The 19,860-nt window shown below is 38.6% G+C and overlaps 1 protein-coding gene across 2 annotated transcripts in view; it reads left to right on the top strand.

Annotated features, from left to right (window-relative positions):
• The first annotated feature begins 2,560 nt into the window (after nucleotides 1-2,560).
• LOC147255700 (chemokine-like protein TAFA-1) overlaps nucleotides 2,561-19,860 on the top strand; it is a 34,874-nt gene continuing 17,574 nt past the window's right edge. Inside the window, exons 1-2 of one of the 2 annotated variants that reach the window (XM_086212615.1) lie at nucleotides 2,561-2,956; nucleotides 4,189-4,333. In XM_086212615.1, coding sequence (XP_086068741.1) covers nucleotides 4,192-4,333 — 142 coding nt within the window. In that variant the 5' untranslated portion in view covers nucleotides 2,561-2,956; nucleotides 4,189-4,191. The remainder of the gene's footprint in view (nucleotides 2,957-4,188; nucleotides 4,334-19,860) is intronic. The other variant, XM_086212614.1, reaches the window with a different exon arrangement.

The following is a 19,860-nucleotide window of genomic DNA, read 5'->3' as shown; positions in this document are numbered from 1 at the left end:
AAAATTATTTCCAGGTTAAGTGTTTTGCTTATTAACTAATGATACTTTTGTGGAGTTAATGAAACATTAACATCATGAACATTTAGAAAGAAAATGGAAAAGAGGAAAAAAGGATGTCTTTACTTGGCTTACAGCTCAACAAATCATATTTTCCAGGACAGCTCAGCTAAAGACAAAAGGCCATCTAACTATATACAAATAGTCTGTTTAAGATGACCTAGAAAAAAAAACATATGTGATTACAATAATTCCTACAGAATCAGACTTAGTGCTTTGTAAATTCAAGGATGATGTGGTGATGATGATCCACAGCATGCATAATGAACAAAAATTATATAATTAAATAGGCTTATTATATAGTCACAGTTTAGTCACAGAAAAACATGTCTGAACTACACAACCTCGAACCTCCTCCCACCATTATCACATGCATTTAATGTGTTGACTCAGGAAAATAGAAGCCTCATAAAGTTTACACATATGCAACATATATTTCATTGTATATACATTTCTGTCAAGGCTGAAATGTCAAGGATTTTTGAAGGAGTAGACTGAATAATGATAATAACTGAATTATATTATCAATTTCCTGGGTCTGGTATGACTTTTGCTACTTTCATAATACCAGATGAATATATAATATATACTCCAATATATTTAATACATACATGTGCTGTATCATTGGGTACTTAATTTATTCTTTTTAAAATAGAAATACCTTAAATATACTGTATATATCGTTACCTACTCCCCATGTTTTTTCTACCCAATTTCACACTGGCATTTCACCCTACCAAGCGGTCCAGGTAGGTGTGACATCCTCTGTATCTCTGGGGAGCACCTTGCTCGCACTCTGCATCTTCTCACCTGATGGCAAGTAGTGTCACCTGGTGGTTGTAGTCACCCTGACTAACAGATGAGAGTGCTCGGGCAGCGACTACGAGACACATCCTCATCCACCTTCTCAAATATGGACACGAGCAATCGTCTCTGAACAGATGCCCAACATGGGGAACCAAACCACAGGCACAGTGTTGGTAGGTAGCATAACAGACCACTGCACTGTACATAGGAACGCCCTCAAAACCAAATTTCAGTAACTAAGAAGGACATTTCTGAGCTGCAATTTTTTAAGTTGGTAAACTACTTTGAGTGGAAAAATTCCAGTGTGCTAAAACACATATCTGAGTAGATACATTTTGTTAATGAATTTTTGGTAAATTGGCTTGTGTTATAAAACTTGTGAGTGTTTAGAAGAACCAAAGAGATGAAAAGTTATACAATTAATGTCTTATTTATTTATTTATTTATTTTTGTTTTGTTCTTTTTTTAATTTTATTTTTATTTTGGATATTAGCCAGGATTTGAAAAGTATGATTAAGGAACTGGCATCCTGGATGGAATTGGTTGTTATTTTAAACACTATCCGGCCTATAGCAGGGTTTTGTGTTTGAGATATCTCGACACATGAGTGCTCAAGGAGCACAACATATTTATGAACAGACTCCCCGTGAAACAAATGGCTCAAGATGTGTCAAAGCACAGCATCAACATGGGGAAATCTTTATGCTGTTTGGCTCCCTTCTATCTGTCCCAAATCCCCTCTGCACAGAGCTGACTCTGCCAAAGCCACAGACAGTAATGCTGTGTAGTAATGTGCCTACATCTCAGGCAGTTTCTTGCTGTTCTTCACACTCTAGGTATTCTTCGGTCCTTCTTGAACTGGGAATGCACCCTGGCTTCCTGAGCAAAAATCAAAATAAAATGTGAAGCCTTTATGTCGTAGAGATGGTGGCGGGAGCTGCAAGCCTTGGGCATGCCGTGCATTGCCAGTGGGGAAAAAAAAAAGATCCTGACACAATACAAACTCACCATGTAGCAAAAGTGTGTGTGTGTGTGTGTGTGTGGGGGGGGGGGGGTGCTATTTCTAATATGTATAGATTGGTGCTCATGTACTCCAGTGTTCACTTCCCCTCCTTTCCTAACATCATCACACTGAAGCCCCCCCCCCCCCCCCAGGTGATGATTACCTTCAGCTGAATGGATTTGAGTTTTTCTCAAGTCAATCCACTTTCAATTTCCTTTTCTGCTCAGCATGAGGAAGCATGTTCTTCCCTAATCTTCATTTTGCGCACAATCTACTAACGATCCCAAGATGAGCTAAGGATCGAGGGTTTACTTATTTCCCTCCTGGCAGTCTTGTGCCCTGGTAATATTGCATCCTTGAATAACTTCATATAATAATCCTTACTCATGTTGTTAAATATGTAGGGCAAGTACATCCAAAGTAGAAATCGATAATGAAAAAAAAACGACTGAATGGAAATATTGCCCCTGGAGATTTATTCTTAATGTAATCAGCTGTTAATCATGTGGTCACAGCTACGTGCAAGTTTTCCTCATTTGCATTTGTCAGGATCATATGATCAGGTGGAAAATCCAACCATGCCATGAAATCCAGAGGCAGTCTGGCTTTAAGACGGGTGATCCTGTTCTTTACACACAGCCAGGCTGTACGGAAACATTTGTTTCTTAGTGCTTGCTGAGGGGGACTCAGCGAGAGCCACTGCTCAGAGGCTGCTTCTCACTGGAAGGATGCAGACGCTGAAAGAAGAGATCCCACTACAGTTAATTAAGGAGCTCTCTGCACGTGCCTATAAATGCGAAGGGGCAAATGCATTCAGTGTTAGTTGGAGCAGCTCCTCAAGGGGAAGCAGTGATATTTCAAAGGTGGAATTGAAAGAGCTGTAAATTTATTTTCCTGTCTGCGACTTGACGGTCATTTCTGAATCACTGGACTGTTGCTATCAAAGTGTGGAGCAGGGAGGCAGAGTCAGTTGAGTTCCCTCCTCAAGCCGAATTCAGAGTTATTGGATTGGATCAGCATGAGCAGCATTATGGATGGATTTATGTCATTCTGTTGAGATATTTATACACTCATTGTTGGGTTGCTCAGGTAAGATTTTTTTTTTCTAATCCAGGAGAAAAATAACAATAGAGATATAGCTTTCTGCATGAACAGGCAAATCAGAAATCTAGCCAAAAAAGTCGCAATGGATTTAAATGCATGTGATATAAAAGCAAGAATGTACTATGAATGATATGGTATATTTTTAAGTAACAGCAAAACAAAATGGTTTTTTTTTAATCACAGTTTGACTTAATGTTGATGATTGCTATTTCATATAAGATCTTCATGTATTAATCCCTGTCTGTATTTCTAACCATTATCTACATGTCATGAGCAGAAGATGCTTAGAAGTACAATAAAAATCTGGAATTTTTCTTAAATCCAAATATCACAATTAGAATCTTGAGTATCTTCCACTTTTTTACTTCATTAGTAAATATAATTTAGCTACAGCTCGCAGTTATTTTTTTCTTAAGTTCTGAAATAACTTTTAATGTAGCCAGAAGAAGAATTCTGCAAGTCAAAAAATGACATTCCAAGTACAGCTCATGAATATTAAAAATATATTTAATGGTTTCAAAATGCTGATATAATTCTCATTAGGAGATTGGTGTGATTGATGCTGTGAATAAACCCATAATGAAACCATATTCCATGACTTAAACATCTTTTATTTTCACCTTCGTATAATCCGTTCACAACCCTTCGCCTATATGACCAGGAGCATTCCTCACTGTTGCTCTATTTTTTTTTCTTCTTATCTGAACAACATGGTGAGACATTAGAAGGAATTTGATTCCTGTTACTGCTGTGTCACTGTCACATTATTCTGACAGATACAGAATAGCTCCAGCAGTCAGCTGCTTGTGAAATCTTATCTTTCTTTAAGTTTGATTTTGAGGCAGGAGCACAGCTCAGGAGTTGAAGGGAGTCAGCCTGTCAGGGGAAATCTCTGCTGCATGGGGAAAAACTCCCCAGGGATCACTCCACATTTGCAGCATTGTGGCTCAGGGACAAGACAGGGCAAACCGGGAAGACGAGCAGTGAAGTACTCATACTTATATAATCATGCTAATGATAAATTCTGATGACTAAAAGACTCCACTGAGGGGCGTTATGCCCAATTATAGACTGGAGCACATGTGTACATATTCTTTGCATTTATTTTTTTTATTTTGCTCAACACTGCGGAAGTGTGTCAATGTCTGTTAGGGGCTGAGGTCATAGGGCTAGAACATGATGTATTTTGCTTTGACTCCACCTCCGCTGGTCCTTAGCAGATGTGTCCTGTCATGTCCTGGCTGCTCTGCCTGTGCCTCTGGGTCAGTGTGACTGCTATTCAGCTGTGTCAAGCCACTTTCTACGACACCATACAACAGCATCCTGGGACGAGGCCTGGACGAACCACCATTCACATGATCGGTGAGTCCTTCAGTGTTTTATCACCTCCTCTGATCAAGAGAGATGTCAGAAAAGCCTCAAACTGAGTTCAAGGGTATAGTTTTTTTCCCCCCCTATATGTTTAAGTATATTTATGAAAAGTTTGAACAAAAGTACTAATACTTAATTTTGCTCTGAGTGAACAAAATAAGCTGTGAACACCATGGCTGAACATTTCTGCTTTGAAGCTATATAGAGTCACACAGTCAAGGTTTTATATTATTCAAAACTTAAGACATTTTTCAACTCAACTTTTTGAGAAATACCTACTTTGGTTTTCTGAGAACTACAAAAATGTATTTTTTTTCTGTCGTGCAAAAAACATGGAAATGACGTAAATTAGCAGTCAATATACCAAAGCAATATCTATGTGCGATACAACTAGATGGAGAAATCCATGAACTAAGCTGTGCATAGCAGGAATTTTATACTTGTAGCCAGAACACTACAAGAATTTGTGTAGGCTGGAATCATTTAAAATGTGGTGGCTTACCTTTTCACATTTGCACATGTGTTTGACCAATTAATCAATACTGATGTCACTCGATTCATGAGCTGGGGTTGTCTGATTCTGCAAAAAAAAAAAATGATAAGAATGAATCTCTTGCTTTGGACTGAGATCAGAATTTATTTCACAGTTTTGTTAGCAAACGTTTCTTTTTTCCCATGATGATCCTCCAAGATGCACAAAACCCAAGGTCATTACCAAGGTGTTCCTTTTAATGGTGTCAATAAAAGGTCACCCCAAAGCCACCCAATGCCCAATGCTGCAAATGTCACAAGTCAACAGATAAAGGACATGTGGCTGATCAATTAAGCAAATGGCTGACAGAAGTTGATAACAACAGTTTGGCACCACAGGAAAGCAACTACCACACGCTAACAAAGGATGTGTCACAATACCGGTTCAGGGTCAAAACGTTTGTCTGATTCATCTGCATGACTGCCAAAGACTGGCTTCTCATAAAGCTAGTTGGAAGAAGAAAATCTCTACACCTACGGTCAACAACAGCCTGGGAGTAGTTCGATCATATCATGGAAACCTTGACGTGATTGCTGTCAGAACTAGACTTCAGGGGGCAAATGAACGTGTTCAGTGGATTCTTGCATGTTGGAGTTGCGGTCTCTTTACAGATGAATCCATTTTTAACATCCATTTTGCAAATGGTAGGCAACTATGTATGGCATCTTGTTGTAGAGCAATTTACAGTGTGGTGCTGTTGGAGTTGTAGTCTAAATACCATTAAGGGACCATGACTAAAGTTAAATCCGAGGTTTTGTAGCTGAACCATTGTGTGCTCGTTTTACATCTAGAAACACAGCATCTACTCTTGTCAGAGATGACTGGGTCACATTTAAGTCATATAACTCATTTACCCTTTGTTCACTAGTTCTTCGCTGGCTTCGAATGGTTGCCAACAATCTTGTCTAACAAACTATGCTTATTTACCAATGGAGATTGTTGATTTTTTTAGTTGTTGATATAAAATTTTTGTGCTTCTGCACATTTATTCATTGATGACACCATTGCATTTCTAATCAGGTAGGGCAGCACATAGAATAAATAACAATAACGATATGTCCACTTGCTGATAACTCTGTTAAGATTGTCCTTCTTCAAGATGCTTCCTGATTGAAGATGTAGAGCTGAATTACAATAATATTACTTGAAATGGAACAAAGGACACAGGAGCTTATAAGAAAGAAAACCAGCAAAGGTGACTGTGTATGGAGAACAAAGCTGAAAATAAGCAAGCAGCAGAGAGCAGAGGTAATATTATGTTCGAGAAGTATTTTTGCATCTAAACCATTTTAAAGCATGAATGGATCCTCTAGTTTTTTCCCTTGGGGAAATTTCTTAGTATGTGCCTTGATGGATTATTTTTAGGAGGTGAACAAAGTCAGCAATGGGCCTTTAAATCATTTATTAGCAGTAAAGCTTAGGCTGACAGCCAATTATTAGCAATCCCATTATACAGGCTCTGTTTTCATTAAGATTTAGCCTTGATAGCATTAGATTTCTTTACTGAAGATCAGAGATTTTCAATGCATTTGCACCTTCCTTCTTGAACTATTACAGCTGATATTCATGCTACACTGCTTCCCCTCAATTTGATCAGTGCGATAGCACACCCTGTGAAATTGAACTGAATAGAAAATGACCAAAACATTGCAGTTGAACTTTTGTTTTTGTCAGGCAGATGCAGGTAAATAATTATGATTTCAGGATTCAACAGAAGAGAAGAAGCTGAACGCTGTCAGAACTTCAAAGGGAGAGCTAGCTGCATGAGTGCTGGTCCTCGGTTTGTGTTATTTCCTCTATGCACTGGTGCACCTCAAGCATATCAGCGTGGGGTCTATTCAATACTTTCAATACTGTGAGCCAGAAGACTTCCTGTTCAAACACCTTAATTTCATTACTCACATATCCAAATGTGCATTGGAGAAGAAATGTAAAGAGGAAAAAAAAATGAAATGTGGTGTAATGTCAAAAAAAATGGAAAATGGAATTAGTATTTCAAATGTGTATTCAGGTATTTATTTGAGAAAATAAAATAAAAACAACAAAGAATTTGAATCCTTCAGGACCATCTGCTTCTAAAAGTGTAAATGCCCTGTCATTCCATTACCCGTGGCAGGGCTACTCCACACTCCCGGATGAATGAGATGCCAGTTTTATGAGGGGAGGATGGGAGGCCTGTCTGAATTGATTCTGACACTGAGACATTTGTTCTGTGTTCTGTGTTGTGTGCCTGTTGGATTGGTGGGAGGATTGGGGTTGACGGGTCATGAATTGGTGGCAAGAAGGCCAGTGGTTGCAGACCACTGGGCCAATCATTAAAGCCAGTGAAATGCCACAAGTTCACGGTGAATGGTATTACCAGAGGAAATCGAGATTACAGGGGACGAGAGATCACTTGTGTCCTTGCCAATAGAAGTTTAGATCTGCGGGGAGATGTTGTTCAGAAAATGGAGTCAATCACATGTGACTTTGGGAGCAGCTAAATGGTGATCTGTTATTCATACTGTATTCTCAAAAGACTCAAAGAGATTCTTGCGAAATTATATATCCTGCATGAAAGGAAAAGATTTTAGCTCACTCCAAATATTCTTTATTTCTTTGGACATCATATAAGCATTCAACATATTTGTAGCATAGCAAAGAATGCATGTCCTGAAGGCCATTCGCAGCATGACCCTTGAGTAGGTGTTTAAACTGTACAATCAGGATTGAACAAGCAGTCTGCCTTTTCATTCTACAGCTCGATTTCCAGATTGTTGCCTGCCACTCTCTCACATATGCTTGGGGCTGTTCTCTTTCCTTGTGCAAGGCAATGTTGTTTTGTCGTATGATTCATAGGTGATGCATTTATTCGGTGCAAAGAGCGTGAATGGTGCACAAAAGAGAACAGATTGTATTTATCGTGCATCCGTAAAGTGCCGGGGAGAGATGTTTCTTTTAGGGTCGTGCATTTCTCGACCCATGAACATGTCCAGAGGAAACAGCAGTGGAAGAAGATATGACCTTCTACTTGGATTGATTTTTATAACAAATTCAAACAACGATAACTCAATATGCTTTAAAGGTGTGACACTTTGCTCCTTTTTGGAGGTAACAGTTCTTCACTTGGTATTTGGTAAATGCTGAATTATGCATAAAAACGTTAAGTGTAAGGACTACCAATTTTATTCCAGTACAAGAAATAGCACCATCGGCGATGTAGTGTATCATGTTGAGGTTTTTAGTAGGGAGTACAACAAAGAGTAGATCGTGGCTGCCTAAGGTAGCCATTCTCCATTGTGAACTGCCCTCCACCAAATGTCAGCATTGCAGGATCAAATAACTGTTAAGCTTGTCGATCCTCAACCCTGTGCAGCCAATCTCTTACCTCGCTGTATAGTGAATGTGCATAACAAGATGGGATATGCAGAGCAGGAGAAGTGGGGATACAAGCAGAAGTAACTCACTTGTAAGTAGCCCATAATTTATTCAGATTTAAGTCATAAATTCTTTAGTCTATGTGATATCCATTTCACCGTCTTACCCTCCTTTCACACTGTTGCCTACGATGATAGTTTTCTATAGCAGCTATAGTCACATTCCTCTCTATCAGTACTTTTTCATCGCGGTTATCAGTTTAATATTTAAGGAACTTTAATCTCACTTCTCCTCATATAGGGAGTAAAGTTTTATCTCATTTTACACTGACAATACATCATGAGCTCTGTGTTTTTCTTCCCCCCTGATGTGCTCCAACAAAAGAAACCACTCACTGGTGAAGCTCAAAATGAAACAAACATGAAAATGGAATTGAATGGATTTTCGCCTGTCACAAACAAAGGTCGTATCCTCTATGCACTGTTTTAGATGCTGACAATTTAATAGCCTTATATAATGCATCCTGGAGGCACATTATTTTGACATACAACTCCCTCCATCCCTCCCTTAGACCTCCTCTCAAGCATGCTCTCCTTATTGTCATTGTTTCTCCGCTGCAGTGCCAATGGGAAGTGGCATGCAGCCTCAGCCAGAGGCCTCTCCACATCTGGAGCTCAGCAAATCCACTTTGTCTTGATGTTGCTACACAAGCCACTGTGATGTAGCAGGATCACTGACCTCTCTGTAAAACACAGGAAACTTCTTCTACTGCTTTCAAAGAGGATTTTCTTTACTTTAATGGCTTTGTTTTAAGGAGAGGCAAAGCTTGTTCAGCTGGTGTATCATATATTTTACTGGTAATAAATTATTTGGGACATTTCCTTTGTTAGCCCTTGAAGAAAAACACATTTTTTAAGTAAATGAATCTAAGGAAAACCAGTGCCCTAATTATTACTGTATGCTCACAGCTACAAATAGGTTTTGCATATTTCAATATTTTCCATTTATTTTGTCTTCCGGGTTATGAATTATTTATTAGAGAGGGCTCCACTAAGCTTGTGGATATTTGTTTAAACAGCGTGTTTAATTGAAGTCTTTCAGCCAATTCTGTGCAGAGGCTATGGTTTGTGGCTATAACGTTTATATTCAAAATGAATTTCTGTGGCCCACAGCTTAATTAATTAGCCAGCATTCTCACCCTTATGACGACACCAGCTGCTCGATTTCAACAGAATCTCTAAGCATTAATAAAAGGGATGCTAAATGTGCTCTAAGTTCATGACTCAATGTATTTAAAATGTCTCAGTTGCTGTTGTTTTTGACATTGTGGGGGGTAAAAAAACAACAACAAAAAACTCCCCCGTATGCTCATTTTAAGGATAAAAGAAAGCTGTTGTTTTTTTTTAACCAAATATTCTAACATACATCAAGTCTTAATACATCTGCCAAAGATGTTATATTTTTACTGTCTGTTGGTGTTTCTTTTTATTTCTTTTGATTTCTCGGTTGGTGTGTTTGTTCATCTGCCTGTCAGCAGGATTAACCAAAAACTGATGTTCACAAAACTTCGTGGAAATTTGGGGCATATCTGTTCAACACAGGGAAAAAAACCTTTTACGAGTCCGTGCTCTTCGAAGGGCCCTCCTACAATAATAGAACAACTTTAAGTTCATCTGAACACGCTAATGCTCCGTTTCACAAACATTTATTCAAATATCAACGGGAAATTATACAACAATAACACATTCTATTTACATTTTGAATATTATAATATAAAACTGTTAATACGTTTGGAGAATAAAAACAAATCTGATATTGGTTTGTGTTCATGCTTCCCAGAAATCTAACTAAACAAAAACAATCAAGCAGTTTTCAATCCAGTCCAACCTTAGACTTGTTCTTATGTTTTAAAGTGACTTGAGGGGATAGAACAAGGCTGTGTTGTGGGTCTCAAGTTGAGTGTAGGATATCAGAAAAGGATGCTTAAAATTCAAGTGATTCTGCACTGCAGATGCTGATAGATGTCACGGTCAGATAAGTTCCTTTGTGTCTCTGTCGTCTGAGTTGAGATAGTGGTACTTTGCTTGAATACATATTAATACCACTCTTTTTCTTCAATGTGATACATGCAGTTGTGTGATACACAGGCTCACTGAGCAGTGAACATACTGTAGCATTTAGGTTCAGTTTATGTGGAAAAAAGAGAGCGTGCACTTGTACATTAATTTTTCACAGAGAATAAAATGATGGCTGCACCATCGATGAACTTGCTAGTCGCTACACCGCTACGTGACTTAGGCTATCTGTCCTTACTGTGCCAGTGAAGTAAACATCAAAGATGCTTTGCCACAAGCTGCTACTGCTGGAACTACACTAAATACGGTGATCTTCTGCCAAGATGGTCTTCGTTGGAGCATCCACATTGTTGGAAACCCTTCCGCATCGTCAGCAGGGATCTCAGGTTCACCGGTGTTTCACCCCTTAACCTGTACACCTCGCCTGAGTGGGGCAGCGAGGACTGACTTGGCCTCGCCTGCAGAGGGGATCCAACTGTGGGCTCTCTTCAGCCACAGCCATGTTGAGCTGGACTCGGCTGCTGCAGCTATATCCTTGGTGGCTGACTTAAGCTGTTTGGGTACCAGGCAAACCTTCTGGAGGAAGTAGCGCATGGATTTTGATGGAGCCAACTTCAATTGGGAAGATGGTTGAGTGCCGCCCTTTTACAGCCGCTTCGTCAATCAGATCTTGGTAACTGGCTTTTTTCAGCTGGTGAGATATGGCTAGCCTCTCTTCCCAGGGCACCGTGAGCTCAACAACTATGATAGTTTTTGTGCTCCTGGAAACGGCTCAGAGTGGTTGGGCCTGTTTGTTGTTAGCTTTGACTTGCTGCTGTTCCACCCATTTATGCCAAACATACTCTTCACATATTGTAATTCAGGTCAAATATTATAAAGTAGAGACACTCAACAGCAACACAAACATCTTGTTTTTCCCTTATTTGGAAGTGTTCACTTTGATTGCGAGAAACAAGGAAATGCTAACTTCCTTAGCATGAGTTGAGGATGAAAATTTCACTTTACTAGTTGATTTACTTCACAAAACTAACACGCTTTGATTAGTGACTGACCGAATGAGCTGGCTGCTGCCAAAATCTCTAAATTGAATAGTTTGTTCCATCATACTGCTCTGGAATGGAACGCACCAACGCTCGTGGATCATGCATATTGGAAAGCTCAAGAGAGCTAAGTCTGTTAGCATAGGGACAGCCTTTCTTGCAACATAACATATTACAAAAAATGAATTGAAACAGCAAAAAAGGTAAAAATATCTTGAAAGATTGCAATTTAGTTTATCCTATACTGGGATGATGTGTTTGGCCTTAAAAAAGTTCTGTATGGGAGATGAGAGGAAATAACACATTTGTGTAGTGAGCATTTCTATCACATTTAAAGTTAAAAAAAGAGCTTCCATTCACATTGAGCACATACATTTCCTGAGCTAAGGGTCACTTGAAACTTTGTAAAATTTAAATGTGAGGGAAAAAAAACTGCTGCTCAAAGAGCAGACTGAACCACATACGAGTAAAAGGTAACTTTAGATCATTTTTGACGAACAGAATAATTTCCAAGCAGTACTCAGACAACTCCAACCTCTGCTAATTAGTCCTCTTTCATACAAGCTTTGATATGAACTGAATGAATGAGGAAATGAAACGGAATGTTTGGTCATAAGGTAGACAGTCAGCACTTGACCTAAGGCACCAACTTCTAATTTCTAATAACAGTACAATAATAAAAGCAGTGGATGGAAATATGCAGAAATTCCCAAATTCTTTTGCTTTATTTTGTGACGATGTGGTTAAAGTCTTTGATATGTTTAGACAGAAACCCTGAAAGTGACTAAATTGGCTACTGTAGTTTGTCTCTGTTGTTCACTGCAGCTTTGTGTGGCACGTTGCAGTCTGCAGTTTTGCTGTCAGACCTATGACTTCTAGCAATTCTGCTTGTAAAATTATTGTTCTCATCATCAATTGCTTTGAGGTTGGTGTTTATCTTCATTTTCAAAATTTTTAGTCAGCAGACACTCCAAGATCAAATACTTTCTTGCTCTGTGGGGTACCTCATACATTAGAACCAGAATTGTACCTTGACTCCTAGCTAAAATAAACAAATTGTTTCTTGTGTCTGCAAATAGTAGGTGACCAAACCTGCCAAACCTGCTATAACCTGCTTCTTCCATACAGTACTTTGAAAAAATAAAACTATGATTCCTCAGGCAAGTGAAGGCTTGCTGCAAATTTGATAGAAAAACAAAAATAAAACAACAGTTCTTGTAGAAATGCAGTCAGTTAAGTGACTCATTTATTGACAGAGAAATGAACCAGAAGCCAGTTTGCTTTGAAGTTACCAGTTTCACTTTAGTTGCAGCCTCATAGCTGTGCTCATTCAGAGAGGGTGTACTATATTGTACAGCTGTGCTTTGAGCTAAATGCTCATTCATGAATTGTTCTTGAGCAGAAATTTGGTCTTTCTTAAACCTTTAAATGTAGTCCTACACACAGGAAAAAGCCTAATGTCAATTTGAAACTCCTGCCTCCTACATTGTGTCCGTCTTGTAAAGTTTTTGCACACCTGAGTGATGACAGTTACAAGAGGTACACAACAGATGTCAGGAGCAAAGAGTTATAACTAGCCATCAGGCCTTGTTTCCTGTCTGCAAGACTAAATTTAGGGTTTAAAAAAATAGTATTACCTGTAAAAAAAAAAAAAGAAAAGACATGCTCATGCTAAAATTCAAAATTCGGAATAGAAAGTCGTAATTATGAAATAGAGAATCATAATTATGGGATGAAAAGTCACAAGTACGGGCTAAAATGTGGAAACTATGAGATAGTCGGTCGTGATTATGAGATAAAAGGTCACAAATTATCAGATACAAAGTTATAAGTATGAGAGTTGATACTCCACCATTCAAAGCCTCACCCTCTTGCAGTAACATCATAATTTCAAATGTTTTTTTATCTCATTGTTATGATTTTTATCTCCTCATTTTTTCCTTTTATATCATAATTGTGTTTTTTTTAATCTCCTCATTATGACTAACCTTTTTTTAATCTTTGTTGTTTTTTTTCAGCTGGCAGAAACAGGTTTACATGAGAGCGAGTAAATGCCCTTGCCTAAATAAGTACTCTCTTAATTCATTAAAAAATCAATTACTGATTAAACATCTTTGACTATCTGAACAAGTTCATTTGTTGGTCATGGTATCCCTTGGGTCTAACAGACTTGGTAGCACCAAGTACAAAAGATAAAGGAACCACATGCTGCCATTCCAAGGAATATTTGACGCAAGAAATTTTTTAAACAGCACTGAGGATCTTCATCAGGCATTGCAGTGCGTGGTTCTTTTATTCCTTTTACTTCACTTTGATCCAGCACTTGCAGACACATTCTGAGGGTTTGTGCCCTACAGTCTGTTTACCTACTTATATTGCATCGTTTCCTCTACTTATATAGAGTTATATAGGTGCATGATCAAAGATGTTGAAACCCACAACCAGGCAGCATCTGACAAGTTTCTCTCTTTTTTTTTTTTATCGCTTTGCAAGTAGGGTGTCTGAACGTTGTCATGGTGATGGCGGCTTCTCTTTTTTTGGGCAATGGGACGAGCATCCCATCATTTGGCTGTCCAAACATGACCTCCCCACCTCAACTGTGAGTGGAACTTGATTTAGAGTGACACTTGCAGTGAAGTGGTGTTGGGTAGGGGCTGGTTTGGGATTGAGACTAAACTTTCAATGAAACCATGACTATTAACCGCATGTTGGCGCAACATGAAAAGTCAGGATGTCCTCTGGGGAAAATCATTTTCTACATTTTTTTGTTTTTATGTCAATACATCCTTTACATGGGGATATTTCACTTTAAATGAAAGTGGTCAGCGAGGAGATTGCAATCCAAATTTGAGGGCTCAGTTGAAGAGCGTAAATATTTAAAATGACACTTCATCCAAAGACATTTGTTTTTCCACTTTGAAAACTCACAAATAGGTGTTGTTCATGAAGATACTTTGTTACTCCTGAATACAAAAAGAGCCAGCCATGTATATTTGGCTTGTAGCTTGTGCTGCTAACAACAACAAATGTGTTTAATAATTTCCACATACAAACTCTCACGTGTATGGTCCGGTACAATCCCAATATTCTTTATCCTCACACAAGCACTTCAATTTGTGCTAAAAACAAACAACACTTTCTGTGCTGCTGTGATCAAGCATGGACAGTTAGGCTCATTCAGCAAAGCAAAGATGAGACTTTGTAAACCGACATTTTTGCGCAGTTTTGTAATTAGTAGTAGTCAATGACCATGGGACGTTTATAGCTTCTGGCTTGATATAGATGGTTGGCAATGGTTGGTTTTGAGTGAATGGTACGCAATTTTAAAAAAATAAACGGTGTGGGCTATGTTGCTCTAATAAAGCTGTAATTATTTGCATGTAAAGGCAGTCTACTGAGGCGTTTTCCACACTAAAACTAATGCCCTGCACTGAAAAGGCCATGATTTACAGCCCATATTAATAAGGATTTTATTGTTAGATGACTGCTTCCAGAATCTGCAAAGTGTTTCTCCACAAAATCATTATGACTGCACATAAAGGAGACTTCAGTTTTGGAAACATTTGCCATTAAATGACTGTTCAGAAATGTGGAACAAATTTCACCTCACTATTAGCTGATTGCTTCGCTCCACTTTGTCCCTGATGGGTTTAAGAGGCAATGCATCCTCTTAGTGTCATTAACAAGATTTTTAGACCCTTGTTTTTGTTCCTAGATGTAGCTTTATGCAAAGGTTCAGTTTTTCTTTAATCCTGAAATAGTCCAAAACAAAGCTGAGCTATTATGGATACCATTATCTTTGTTGTGTGCTAAACATAAACTAAATACATATTTTTCCTCATTATAACCAATATTTTAAGTTGTGCCTAAGCCTGCAGAACAGTTTATGGTGGATGTAAATTTTTCATGTTAATTAATCTGTAATGATGACTGTTGGGTGTAATTAGTATTAAACTTTTAGTACAGTGAATTGTGCATCTGTATTAGACAAGGACAAGAGAATGAACCATTAATCCAAAGCACTACGCAGCAACACAACGGGATTATGTAAATGTTAAGCCTTGATTTGCCCTATCTGGGGTCATTGCCTGAAACCCATTGATTTACAGGATATAACAGGGTAAATGCTGTTCCCATCACAGTAACAGTACTTCAAATTTCTCTTGATTAATAACGTAAGAGAAATGTCAGTCACTCCTATTTTATGTTGTGTTTCCCTGCTAGACAAGCAAAACAACCCTTCACTTCACAATAATTACTGATGTCAGCAGTTGCACAAGCCTGCGTGGGTTTATGTTTAAACACAGTTCCTCTTTAATTACCTCCGCCAAGGAGGTTATATGTGATAGGTTCGCTTTGTTTATTTGTCTGCATGCTAGCAGGATACGGTAAAAACTACAAGGCTTGGTGGAGGAGAAGAAAATGGGCGAGGGAAGAATCCATTATATTTGGGGCCAGATTTAGATCACAAGGCAGATTTAGGAATGCTTTAATGCTTTGCATATCTGCATTAACTTCTCAGAAAATGTTTTATGGACACTTTATGGCAAAATTCAGGCATATTCCTATTACTTTTGGATATCTTCCTGACATAAATTATGATTTCAGTTAGGTAATATTACATGGGTCTTGACAAAAAAAACAAAAAAAAAATCTAGGCAAAACAGCCATGACTTAATTCCCATGGACTGTATTACTGACCAAGACAACATTAAAAAAACAGTGTAAGTAGTATTTTCTAATGACCTTTAAAAGCACAACATCATATTTCAAGTAACTACTGATTGAGAAATGTGGACAGCGGAGTACTCAGATTTTAGTTGCATTGCTGTAGACATGTACTCACATTTAAGGCACACTAAGCCTTGTTGCATGGTTTCAATGCGATTTCAATTTGGTCTCTTATCATACGCATTTCCCATTTGATCTGCTAGCTACCTGCCCTGTAATACAATGTGAAAACATCTGGTCTCTGGAGACAACACTTGGCTCGCAAATGGCAAACAAACACGAAGTGCACAGGATGTGCACATAAACATAATGAACCATGTTCCAGCCAATCACCAACAACATCCTTTGCAGAGTCAATTCATTTGAGTAGCATAGTAGCAAGCTGCTAGATAACTGGATGGCGCCTAACAACACTTTGTTACACTTTGGCAAATGGCCGAAGCGTGACCAAAGAAAAGACATAAAGGTGAATATTTGGTGAGAAGACAAGAGATTGAGAAGGACCGAAAAATGACCCGCATTTACATTGGGGAATCGTTTCAGACGTGGCGAACTCCGCCTACAGAAGGGCTTCCTATCCCATGCACAGTTGGCTAAGTTCTTACTTGACAGGTAGGTAAACGTGAAGATTGGTTGTATATAAATGCTGCTCACTTGAGCATAAAAAGTCATTAATTTCCAAATTTATCTTGTGAGCTATATATATCGGCTGTAACTCATAACCTAATATCGTAAAAATGTTGTGTAAAGACTTCCATCCACCCATTTTCTTCTGCTTATCCTATTAAGGGCCGTGGGGGGGCTGGAGCCTATCCCAGCGGCTTTCGGGTGCAAGGCGGGGTTCACCCTGGACAGGTCGCCAGTCCATCGCAGGGCCAACATATAGACAGACAACCATTCAGACTCACAGCCACACCTACGGTCAATGTAGAGTATCAATCAGCCTAGTCCTCAATTGCATGTCTTTGGACTGTGGGAGGAAGCCGGAGTACCCGGAGAGAACCCATGCAGGCACAGGGAGAACATGCAGACTCCACACAGAAAGATCCCGTGCCCGAGCCGGGACTCGAACCCGAAACCTTCTCTCTGTGAGGTGACAATGCTGACCACTGCACCACCATGCCACCTGTATAAAGGCTGAGAATGTAAATTTAGTCACCGAGCAGTAGGAGTTTGCTCATTCATCTTATCGACGTTCACTCAGCATAGGTCCACTTTCCATGACGATGCGCATTCATGCCATGAATGAGTTCACCTTTAAGTGCACTATGAAGTCTTATTGCATGTCGAGCAGTCAAACTATTTGACAGTGCAATATTGCAAACTCTGCTCTCCTTTTTTTTTAGCATAATCACTTAGTTTAGGATAAGGCCAATTTTCAGTTTACTACCCACCCATGTAAACATAGTCAGTGATAATATCTTTAAATGTTGTGTGTGTGGTTACTGATAAAAACTTATTTGAGAGTGGGCTGTTAGTCTTGGCAAAGGTCTGCTCTCTCCCTCTGAACATCTCACTCAACATTTTGCCCAGGAAACAAAAGCCACTGGTGAATTAATGATAGCTTTGTGTCCCTGCTGTTCCTAAATATTATATCACAGAGTTCAGATCTTCTTGTCTTATGTGCACTGAGGATTGTTTGGGCAAGTGCTTCAACAAATATACTCCCTGCAAGGTAAAAAGCGACCCTGTTTCAATGTTTCCGTGTTAACACACGTTATATGGAAGTGTGGAGATGTTTTACACGTACACAAAAATGGTGGCAAGTTTGTCTCTCTGTGTTTTCTTCCTCGCTGTTATTTTATTTTTTATTTTTCTTGTGGAGAATTTTCAAGGTGAGAAAATGCTCTTTGGAGGATAGACAGGGTTTCTACCACTTCACTTCTGGCAGTTTGTGCTGGAATTTATTTGTAGCTTTGGAGACTCGGTGACCCAGATGCTTGACATCTATGTTGTCCAAACAGGGCGTAGCGTCTTAGTTATTGCATTCCACTTACACAACACAATCCCAAATGGCATCGGTGTTGTCTGGCAATTCATGCTGTATTTGCAGTGGTAGAAATGGAACCTTATTTCTCCATTTGTGCTTTTCCTGCAGAATGGCAAAAGTGCTTAAAAGGTCCTTTTATGGTATTTCCTTAGTGAGTCCACTAGCTTATTTTAAATGCTTGACTAGAATATGAAATTCATTATCATTACTTAGACCTAATTAAACTGAGAAGAGGCAACTCAACTGACTAATTGGCTCCAAGGGGGAGGGTAGTTTGAAAAAAATAAGCAAAGTAATTAATATTGGGTTTATCAGGTTCTATTTTTTTTTTCATTCTAATATCTCTTTAGTGTGCCAGAAAGTTCTGGCATATTTACAACACAGACCCAATTACCTTTTCTGAGGAGACCACGATGCGTTGGAAATGGGTGACAAGAATAGGAAAATACATTCCATCAAATATGAACAACTAAATGGAAGGCTTGAGAGGAACATTTCAGCTCCTGCACCACAAGAAGCTATTAAATTACACAAAACACATTACACTCATACTTACACATTACACTCATACATACATCTTCATCATTTTCCTATTATGTTTTGACCTTAATTTGCATGCACAAAGTAGATAATGTGAATATAGGCATCTTGTGTGTGCGTTCGTGTGTGTGTGTGTGTGTGTGTGTGTATAACAGGATATATCAAAAATGAATGGATATCTTTTGATGAAATTTGTTTTTAGGATAGTACAAGGAACATAAGGAGGCTGTTTGATCAAACTGTAGCTCCTTGATCCTGAAGACTGTTCAAGACTATAGGCAGGATATATTTTAGCTATTGGTTTGTCATACAAAATTCATTCATGAATGTATCTTACTGAAAATGTGCTCATATCTGGTTTCCACTCTTCCTTGACAGAGGTATGTGTTCTTCATTTGATTTCTATTCATACAAAATGTAAAGTGACAGTCAGTAAAGCACATTTTGAATCCACAATTTCTTACTCTAATCTTCTGTTCTAATGTTCTTGTTTTTTGTTGTTGTTGTTTTTATGCCAGAAGAACAAAATGTTAAAGCCCCCCTCCGGTCAAAATTGATTTTTTTCTTTTGTTCCCACTGCTGAAAGTTTGAGATTCACAATGATGCTCGTGTGACAGCTGAAGGTTGTATTCACATTCTGTGGTAAAACCGTAGATTGTCTCTGTGCTCAGTGAAAAATCAGACTTGAGGAGATGGTTCTGTCAGCAGGATTTGTGACATCACAGATATTTTGAAAGCTTATACTCGACTAAATTTCAACATATATAAGAATTATGTGGAAATTTGAGACCTCCAGTACAGAGACATAGGAGATGTCTGAAATGAAAAACATTAGTTCATTCATGTATTTTTGAGTCAGTGAGAATGTGGCACATTAAGGATTTTAATGTGATAACTCTAGGGTTTTTTTTGCAAAATGTCAGACATAATCAATACAATGGCATTATAATATTTGTTGAGTGTTTTTCTAAACCTTAATACATGTCAGCGCTGTTCTATCAGTCTGAATAAGTACACCATTCCTCAAATGTCTTGTCATCTCAACTTGCAAGTCTTTAAATAATCATCACTGAAAAGCTTTCTGAATACATGTCATACAGCACGAAAGGTCATTCACCCATTGTATTATGCATTATTACATGATGCAGGCACATTGGCTCCGTGTACAGACTGTCTGCCCAGCAGTGAGATGGCCAAGAGTCACATCAGAAGCAAGCAGCTGTTCTCTAAAGGCTCTCTGTCTATCACCGTTT

Source organism: Aulostomus chinensis, chromosome 9 (assembly GCF_037954235.1).
Source record: "Aulostomus chinensis isolate RoL2024-O1b breed Wild chromosome 9, RoL_Achi_v1.0, whole genome shotgun sequence".
Taxonomy (NCBI): Eukaryota; Metazoa; Chordata; class Actinopteri; order Syngnathiformes; family Aulostomidae; genus Aulostomus; species Aulostomus chinensis.
This window is presented reverse-complemented; position numbering and strand designations above follow the sequence as displayed.